This window comes from Oncorhynchus keta, chromosome 34 (assembly GCF_023373465.1).
Source record: "Oncorhynchus keta strain PuntledgeMale-10-30-2019 chromosome 34, Oket_V2, whole genome shotgun sequence".
Lineage (NCBI taxonomy): Eukaryota > Metazoa > Chordata > Actinopteri > Salmoniformes > Salmonidae > Oncorhynchus > Oncorhynchus keta.
Genome location: NC_068454.1, coordinates 64,585,045 through 64,595,234, shown reverse-complemented (window position 1 = coordinate 64,595,234; position 10,190 = coordinate 64,585,045). Strand labels below are relative to the sequence as shown.

General features: G+C 43.1%; 1 protein-coding gene across 1 annotated transcript; it reads right to left on the bottom strand.

The window, feature by feature from the left end:
- Positions 1–51: 51 nt before the first annotated feature.
- LOC118367546 (succinate-semialdehyde dehydrogenase, mitochondrial-like) lies at positions 52–9,592 on the bottom strand. Its single transcript, XM_035751133.2, has 10 exons — positions 8,781–9,592; positions 7,145–7,228; positions 6,875–7,045; positions 6,628–6,744; positions 6,374–6,517; positions 6,079–6,222; positions 5,757–5,915; positions 5,471–5,634; positions 5,317–5,375; positions 52–3,521 (listed from the first exon to the last, which is right to left on the bottom strand). The coding sequence occupies exons 1-10, from the start codon at positions 9,060–9,062 to the stop codon at positions 3,310–3,312; spliced, it is 1,536 nt and encodes a 511-aa protein (XP_035607026.1). The 5' UTR covers positions 9,063–9,592; the 3' UTR covers positions 52–3,309.
- Between the last annotated feature and the right edge of the window lie 598 nt (positions 9,593–10,190).

Here is a 10,190-nt window from a genome sequence, read left to right as displayed (position 1 = left end):
ACAGTAATTTATTTTAGATTTTCTGAAATACTCCAATAATATTTACAATAGTTAGAAATATATTTATTTTTTATTTTTTACAATAACAATGTCACAACTAGAAAACAGAATTTGTCAAATCATTCAAAGGACACTTAGGAGACAATTACATTTAACAATGTTTGGCAAGAGACATTACTTCAGTTTCAGAGAACACAACATTTACATTGTAGGCTCCGATACAGCACGCAGTGTGTACCACCTGTCTGAATAGCAGAAGGCAGCTCTGCTGTGTAATATATTGTATGTGGGAAGACTAGTTACCAACGACAACACCATATCCTATAATGTAGGGGCATGGTCTACAATAGATGGTTTTTAAGTAGTTAGGACAGTTTTTAAAAAACTATTTACAACAGAGGATGCTTAGCCCAACAATGGTTACCAAAATAGTGTCATTCATAATTTCACCACATAATGATCAAGTGACATATCTAATACAGCTGGCATTGGATACAGCCAAGCTCCCTTTTCTAGAAAATAGCCAAAATATAAATAATCTTCCTATTAAACAGATGTATCTTGCGCATATTAATAATCTCAACTATTTGCAATTGATGTGCTTATTAAACCTACCCAACTCTACGCTAGGCTTCAAGTTACACAGTGCTCCTCATTGAGGGCCCAATCCTACATTGAGAACACACATTTGTATCTCAACATATGATTCAGCCCTAAAGGTCCAGATCGTTATGGGATCCCTCAGGTTGGATAAGTGTATGGGGTGATGTCCAAATACTATTGTGGCTTCCTCTCCTCCTCTTTAAGGGACTACCCTTTAAAAGTTCCAATGCAGCCGTTTTTATCTCAATAGTATCTAGTAACAATTAAGTGCATTACTGTGATTTTGACTATTATAATTGAAAACAAAGCAACAAAAATAGCTTCTTAGCAAAGAACAATTTCTCAAACAAGAATTTTGCTAAGACTACCTGGGAGTGGTCTGAGTGAGGAGGGGAAAACTGAAAATAAGTGGTTATTGGCAAAGAATTTACCACCTGGTGATGTCACCAGGCAGGCCAAAACTCCATCCCACCAAAAATGCCTGATATTTCAGGCAGTCTTTCCAAGCAGCTCTTAAACTAAAAGGGTATTATCACCATTTTCCAACCTCAGTGTAGAAATATATATAAAAACATTGGAAATTCATGTTTAGACTGCACTGGGTCTTTAACTCTCCTTTTAACGGACCGGGAGAACTGGTTTGGGTTGTCACCATATTGCTTTCCCTTCACCAGTTCTTATAGGCCAGTGGTCAGAGAGGATGAGGAGAGGAAACGATGTAGAGCATGGAACTTGACACATGGATTTCTCGGCAGCTTCTTACACATACAGTTGAAGTCGGAAATGTACATTCACCTTAGCCAAATACATTTAAACTCAGTTTTTCACAATTCCTGACATTTAATCCTAGTAACAATCAGTTAGGATTACCACTATTTTAAGAATGTGAAATGTCAGAATAATACCAGAGTGATTCATTTCAGCTTTTTATTTCTTTCGTCACATTCCCAGTGGGTCAGAAGTTTACATACACTCAATTAGTATTTGGTAGCATTGCCTTTTTAAATTGTTTAACTTGGGTCAAACGTTTCAGGTTGCCTTCCACAAGCTTTCCACAATAAGTTGGGTGAATTTTGGTCCATTCCTTCTGACAGAGCTGGTGTAACTGTCAGGTTTGCAGGCCTCCTTGCTCGCACATGCTTTTTCAGTTCTGCCAACATATTTTCTATGGGACTGAAGTCAGGGCTTTGTGATGGCCACTCCAATACCTTGACTTTGTTGTCCTTCAGCCATTTTGCAACAACTTTGGAAGTATGCTTGGGGTCAATGTCCATTTGGAAGACCCATTTGCAACCAAGCTTTAACTGATGTCTTGAGATGTTGCTTCAATATATCCACATACTTTTCCTACCTCATGATGCCATCTATTTTGTGAAGTGCACCAGTCCCTGCTGCAGCAAAGAACCCCCACAACATGATGCTGCCACCCCCGTGCTTCACGGTTGGGATGGTGTTCTTCGGCTTGCAAGCCTCCCCTTTCCCTCCAAACATAATGGTCATTATGGCCAAACAGTTACATTTTTGTTTCATCAGACCAGAGGACATTTCTCAAAAAAGTACGATCTTTGTCCCCATGTGCAGTTGCAAACCGTAGTTTGGCTTTTTTATGGCGGTTTTGGAGCAGTGGCTTCGTCCTTGCTGAGCGGCCTTTCGGGTTATGTCGATATAGGACTTGTTTTACTGTGGATATAGATACTTTTGTACCTATTTCCTCCAGCATCGTCACAGGGTCCTTTGCTGTCGGTCTGGGATTGATTTGCACTTTTCGCGCCAAAGTACGTTCATCTCTAGGAGACAGAACGCGTCACCTTCCCGAGCAGTATGACGGCTGCATGGTCCCATGGTGTTTATACTTGCGTACTATTGTTTGTACAGATGAACGTGGTACCTTCAGACATTTGGAAATTGCTCCCAAGTATGAACCAGACTTGTGGAGGACTATACTTTTTTTTTCTGAAGTCTTGGCTGATTTGTTTTGATTTTCCCATGATGTCAAGCAAATAGGCACCGAGTTTGAAGGTAGGCCTTGAAATACATTCACAGGTACACCTCCAATTGACTCAAATGATGTCAATTAGCCTATCAGAAGCTTCTAAAGCCATGACATAATTTTCTGGAATTTTCCAAGCTGTATAAAGGCACAGTCAACTTAGTGTATGTAAACTTCTGACCCACTGGAATTGTGATACAGTGAATTATAAGTGAAATAGTCTGTCTGTAAACAATTGTTGGAAAAATGACTTAGTAGATGTCCTGACCGATTTGACAAAACTATAGTTTGTTAACAAGGAATGTGTGGAGTGGTTGAAAAACTATTTTTAATGACAACCTAAGTGTATGTAAATTTCCAACTTCAACTGTATCTATGAACCGTGGCGTTAGCGATAATAGTGCAACCACCAATGGCATTTTCAATACTATGAAAGGTTTTCCTATACTCCATACCAGCCTGCAGGACTCCCAGTTAAGTTGTACTGCATTAACATATGTTTGTTAATATTGCTTTCCCTGTATCTGAGAGATGAAGGCTCAATGACAACATATGCAGAGGATCAGAATCACAATCATTTGTGAAGGAATCATATTTGATTATTGTAATCCATTGTAGTGTTTTATGTTAAATATGAGTAAGTAACTGTTACTAGAGCCTAAGAATCCTCCCAAAATCACCGCCTCCTACTTGGGGGGCGGGGGTGCAGTGGACCCTCAGTGGGTTAGCCCTCCAAAGCACATGTACTTGACGTCCAGGTACTCCTCGATGCCATACTTGGAGCCCTCACGGCCCAAGCCCGATTGTTTGACCCCACCGAAGGAGGCCTCTGGGGTGGAGAGGAGACCCTCGTTGACCCCCACTATGCCTACCTCCAGATTCTCCGCCACCCGCCAGATCTGACTGACGTCCTGGGAAAAGAAGTACCCTGGGAGTGGGTGGGGGGTGGAGAAGAGCGTAGTTGAATGAAACTCATCAAATCAGATTCGGAGATAGACTTTCTATTGACATTAAATAATATACAGTGGGGAGAACAAGTATTTGATACACTGCCGATTTTGCAGGTTTTCCTACTTACAAAGTATGTTGAGGTCTGTAATTTTTATCATAGGTACACTTCAACTGTGAGAGACGGAATCTAAAACAAAAATCCAGAAACTCACATTGTATGATTTTTAAGTAATTAATTTGCATTTTATTGCATGACATACGTATTTGATACATCAGGAAAGCAGAACTTTGTAATTGCAAACAAAGGTTTCTGTACCAAATATTGAGTTAATTTCCTGTAGTTCTTGACCAGGTTTGCACACACTGCAGCAGGGATTTTGTCCCACTCCTCCATACAGACCTTATCCAAATCCTTCAGGTTTCGGGGCTGTCGCTGGGCAATACGGACTTTCAGCTCCCTCCAAAGATGTTCTATTGGGTTCAGGTCTGGAGACTGGCTAGGCCACTCCAGGACCTTGAGATGCTTCTTACGGAGCCACTCCTTAGTTGCCCTGGCTGTGTGTTTTGGGTCGTTGTCATGCTGGAAGACCCAGCCACGACCCATCTTCAATGCTCTTACTGAGGGAAGGAGGTTTTTGGCCAAGATCTCGCGATACATGGCCCCATCCATCCTCCCCTCAATACGGTGCAGTTGTCCTGTCCCCTTTGCAGAAAAGCATCCCCAAAGAATGATGTTTCCACCTCCATGCTTCACGGTTGGGATGGTGTTCTCGGGGTTGTACTTATCCTTCTTCTTCCTCCAAACAGGGCGAGTTGAGTTTAGACCAAAAAGCTCTATTTTTGTCTCACCAGATCACATGACCTTCTCCCATTCCTCCTCTGGATCATCCAGATGGTCATTGGCAAACTTCAGACGGGCCTGGACATGCGCTGGCTTGAGCAGGGGGACCTTGCGTGCGCTGCAGGATTTTAATCCATGACGGGGTAGTGTGTTATTGATGGTTTTCTTTGAGACTGTGGTCCCAGCTCTCTTCAGGTCATTGACCAGGTCCTGACATGTAGTTCTGGGCTGATCCCTCACCTTCCTCATGATCATTGATGCCCCACGAGGTGAGATCTTGCATGGAGCCCCAGACCGAGGGTGATTGACAGTCACCTTGAACTTCTTCCATTTTCTATTAATTGTGCCAACAGTTGTTGACTTCTCACCAAGCTGCTTGCCTATTGTCCTGTAGCCCATCCCAGCCTTGTGCAGGTCTACAATTTTATCCCTGATGTCCTTACACAGCTCTCTGGTCTTGGCCATTGTGGAGAGGTTGGAGTCTGTTTGATTGAGTGTGTGGACAGGTGTCTTTTATACAGGTAACGAGTTCAAACAGGTGCAGTTAATACAGGTAATGAGTGGAGAACAGGAGGGCTTCTTAAAGAACAACTAACAGGTTTGTGAGAGCCTGAATTCTTACTGGTTGGTAGGTGATCAAATATTTATGTCATGCAATACAATGCAAATGAATTACTTAAAAATGATACAATGTGATTTTCTGGATTTTGTTTTAAATTTCGTACACAGTTGAAGTGTACCTATGATAAAAATTACAGACCTCTACATGCTTTGTAAGTAGGAAAACCTGCAAAATCAGCAGTGTACCAAATACTTGTTCTCCCCACTGTAATTAGTAAATCAGACTGGCTCTGTCAAATAATTATTCTATTATAGGTTTGAGCATTTTTCAGACATGACAGCAAGGTGCATACAATACTGTTTAGCTCACCTGCTAAACCCACATGAGATGCATTGGCAATGGCAAGTGCTTCCTCCTCTGTGTTAAACCTGTCATAAGGAAAAGAGAATAAACACCTTGAGTTGGCTCCCATTTTAGCATCCATCCAGTCTTCAGTTGTCTGATCTCTCCTAGCTCCACTGACCTGATGACAGGCAGGAGAGGACCGAAGGTTTCCTCTCTGGTACACAGCATGTCTGTGGTGACATCAGCCAGCAGAGTGGGCTGATGGAACGAGCCATCCAGACGCTTCCCCCCCCTTAGCACCTTGGCCCCCCGCGACACTGCATCCTTTACCTGGTGCTCCACCTGGGAGAGACATAGGATATCATAAGGTTATGTAACATATCAGAATATAAACAACATCATGCAGATACAGTTATAGTATAGTTATAATACAAACACCCTCTTGACAGTAGGAACCAGGTTACCTTCTCAGAGGCACGGACGTTGATGAGGGGTCCCTGGGTGGTGTTTGGGTCAGAGCCGTGGCCCAGACGGAGCTCTGCGTCCATGGCTTTCCCCAACTTCTCTATGAAGTGATCATGGATCCTACTCTGGACCAGGAAGCGGTTGGAGCAGACACATGTCTACAGGGGTCAAAGGGCACTTTGAGGGATGTTGAGGTTAGACCACAACTTCAGACACCCCATTTTAGAATGACAGGCAACATTTCGATATGGTGTACTTCACAGTTTGAACAGCACAGTAGACACAAAATGATTTGTTTTGAGATAACTCCTATTCCAGTACCTGTCCCGAGTTCCTGAACTTGGAGTTCATGGCTCCCGTCACAGCCTTGTCCACATCTGCACTGTCAAACACAATGAAGGGGGCATGGCCACCCAGCTCCATTGAAACCCTCTTGACGGTGTCGGCGGCGTGCTTCAAGAGAATCTGAGGATGAGCGAGGAGTTATCAGGAAGATCACAGGCCTTTTCATTGAAATATTATCCACCTACAAGATTTAAGAGGAACATGAAATGTATATTGCATTTTCAGGATTGATTAAGCTAACTCTGAAGCCATTCTAGATCAGTGTCCATACCTTTCCAGTGGCAGTGGACCCAGTGAAGGAGACCTTCCCCACCAGGGGGTCTGTGCAGAGGACCGTCCCAACAGAGGGGGTCTTCTCTCTGGAGCAGGGCACCACGTTAAACACCCCCGCTGGGATCCCGGCCTGACTCGCCAGCTTTACACACACAAAAAGTAAACATATTAATTAGACAAATGAAGTGTCTTACTATTGGGGGCCCAGCCACAGTACTCAGTGAGTGTTGCTGTGGGAACGGAAGCACTGACCTCAGCGAGCGCCAGGGCAGAGAGGGGTGTGTCCTCGGCAGGTTTCACCACGACGGTGCAGCCCGCGGCCAGGGCAGCACCCACTTTCCTGGTGATCATAGCACTGGGGAAGTTCCACTGTGTGTGTGGGGGGAGGAGGATAGGCTAGGTGTTACGCAGGAAGTGAAAAGCATTACGGAGGTAGCTCTCCAGGACCTAAGACAGACATCCTTGACATATAGTAGATGGATGAAGCATTACGGCTCACCGGAGTGATGATTGAGGCCACGCCCACAGGCTGTTTGAGCAGAAGGATCTTACGGTCCTTGGCAGCCGAGGGCACAACATCCCCGTAGACACGGCGCGCCTCCTCAGAGAACCATTCCAGGAAGCCAGCAGCGTAAGCAATCTCCCCCAGGGACTCATTCATGGGCTTGCCCTAAGAGGTGCAGAATACACAAGTGGTTTACAACTCAGAACGAAATACAAATCATTACAAGGACAGCACCCCTGTTGCATCTAGCAAGACAATACTCACACACTCAAAGGTGATCAGCTTAGCAAGGTCCTTCTTGTTCAACGTCAACAGATCGTACCATTTCCGTAGAAGGACACTTCTTTCCTAAGGAAGAAAACATTAAATCAGATCATGGAATCAGTAAGTTGCATGATCCACAAGAATCTGGAAGACTCCACCTGGTCTTATTAGCGCTCCCTGAAACTAGCAGCTCCTGATAACAGAGATGGAACTTGACGCAACAATGTGTGCTGTGTATTAAGAGTGTATGAGGTGTTGATGGTGAGTGGTGACTCTGGCTGTAGCCAGAGGGGGGTTATTGGCTGCATGGACAGAAGAAAACCAGTACAATGAGTCTATCTTTACCAAATCAAAGACAAAACTGGAGTGAACAGGATTCTCCCCAAAATACAGTATAAGATGTTGGAGTCAGACTTTGATATTCTCTCACTGAGTGATGTATTAATATGGCAGTGAGTGAGTCGGGCTTAATAATTGCATAATCACTCATGGACTAGAGATCGACCGATTAAGTTTTCATAACAATCAGTAATCTGCATTTTTGGACACCGATTATGGCCGATTACATTGCAATCCACGAGGAGACTGCGTGGCAGTCTGACCACCTGTTACGCGAGTGCAGCAAGGAGCCAATGGAAAGTTGCTAGCTAGCATTAAACTTATCTTATAAAAAACAATCAATCTGAACACAATCACTAGTTAACTACACATGGTTGATGATATTAATAGTTTAACTAGCTTGTCCGGCGTTGTATATAATCAATGCGGTGCCTGTTCATTTATCATCGAATCACAGCCTACTTCACCAAACGGGTGATGATTTAACAAGCGCATTCGTGAAAAAAGCACAATTGTAGCACCAATGTACCTAACCATAAACATCAATTACCTTTCTTAAAATCAATACACAAGTATATATTTTTTAAACCTGCATATTTAGTTTAAAGAAATTCCCGTTATCAGGCAATATTAACTAGTGAAATTGTGTCACTGCTCTTGCATCCAGTGTAAGCAGAGTCAGGGCCACCTGCAGCAGTTTGGGCCAGCTGGCTCGTTGCGAACTATGCGAAGACCATTCCTTCCGAACAAAGACCATCATTAATTTGCTAGAATTTTACATAATTATGACATAACATTAATTAAAGGTTGTGCAATGTAACAGCAATATTAAGACTTAGGGATGCCACCCGTTAAATAAAATACAGAACTGTTCCATATTTCACTGAAAGAATAAACGTTTTGTTTTCAAAATGATAGTTGCTGGATTTGACCTTATTAATGACCAAAGGCTCGTATTTCTGTGTTTATTATATTATAATTAAGTCTATGATTTGATAAAGCAGTCTGACTGAGCGGTGGTAGGCAGCATTGTGCACTATGACTGTCTCTATTTGGTTATTATATTCTGCCTAACGTGCATGTCAGTCACAAGAGTTAAGGAAAGAAGCTGTCACACTGTTGATTTCATGCAACTAGGAAATGTGGGGAAAGCGGTGGTGCTGATGAAGGAAAACAATATCAATATGCTATTCACAGAATTGTGGATCGTGAACTGTCAGGTTTGTGGATCGTGAACGGTCAGGTTTGTGGATCGTGAAGTCTACTTTAATTATGCTGAAAGAAAGTTGAGGCCTACTTTCGCTGTGTGATGTTTCCAGGAGTAGAATGCCTTATAGGCTGCGTCGACAGCTAGTTTAGCTTCTGCTGGACCGCAGTCGGCGACGTTCGCAATCTCTTCACTCGTCGCTGGGTCCAGCACTGGGAAGGTAGAGGGAGCATTGATCCATTGCCCGTTCACATAGCCCTGCGTTCGGAGAAGCTGAGCAGAAATGTCGAGGCTGTATTGTCGATGCATGACAAATGGTAGGCCGAACTGGCTGAGGAGACACCGACTTCTTAGGTGGCAGAAACTACCCATAGCAGGAGAATAGCTTTGTCCACAAGAGGTTTCAAGTGGAATGCTGTCTCGCTCGGTCAGTCAAAGAAAAACTGCTGCAGTGACTGGTGAATTTGAATAAGGTTGTCGTCCGTGGATAGAGTTTGAACCAGTCTTGAAGGCGGTCGATTTAAACACGTGATCATGCACAAACACAATACATTACTAAATTAAACCATAATTCGTGTGCCCCTTCGCTCAAAATAGATACATTGTAACAAATGGCATTATCGAAAGCAGCAAAATGTGCAAGGTACATACATACATATATGCTACAATATACGTTACAATGCAAATACGGTATCTAAGATGTGAAATAAGCGAATGTGTCGATAAATCGTTTGTTACATCGTCTGTCTTTCCCATCGCCATTGACGTTTAGCTGGCCAATCCACGCGCTTGGATATTTTCTCTTGCGTCCAATAAGAGCCAGCAAACTATAACCAGCTTCCCTGAAATGTAGGCATGTGTGCATTGCATCATTAGTAGTCTTTACATCTGTCAAAGTTCAGTCCTTTCAGTCTCAAATCGACTTTAAAGGCGAAGCTGACTAATCTATAAATCACATTGCATCAGCTACCCAATGGGCTTGTTCGACATTTCAGCAGACTGACGACTTATCTACAAATCACCTCGCATCATAAATAATGACTCGTTATTAATAATCAGGCAGCCACAATTGACCAATGATACATTTAAGCAATAAGGCCCGATCAATATACCACGGCTAAGGGCTGTTCTTATGCATGACGCAACAGCGCCTGGATACAGCCATTAGCCTTGGTATATTGGCCATATCACAAATCCCCGAGGAGCCTTATTGCTATTATAAACTGGTTACCAACGTAATTAGAGCAGTAAAAATGCATGTTTTGTCATAGCTGTGGTATACAGTCTTTTATAAACTGGGTGATTTGAGCCCTGAATTCTGATTGGCTGTATGACCGTATACCACGGGTATGACAAAACATTTATGTTTAATGTTCTAATTATGTTAATAACCCGTTTATAATAGAAATAAGGGTTCTCAGGGGTTTGTGATATGGCCAATAAACCACGGCCATGGACTGTGTCCAGGCACTGCGGATAAGAACAGCCCTTAGCTGTGGT

Bases quoted from the DNA above. Each gene is read 5' to 3' on its own strand.
- LOC118367546 (XM_035751133.2), bottom strand. From the start codon at position 9,062: ATGGGTAGTTTCTGCCACCTAAGAAGTCGGTGTCTCCTCAGCCAGTTC. The intron at 6,518-6,627 runs GTCAGTGCTTCC...GTGTGTGTAAAG, and splicing joins CTGCCCTGGCGCTCGCTGAG to CTGGCGAGTCAGGCCGGGAT. The intron at 5,376-5,470 runs GTCAGTGGAGCT...TCCTTATGACAG, and splicing joins CCTCTCCTGCCTGTCATCAG to GTTTAACACAGAGGAGGAAG.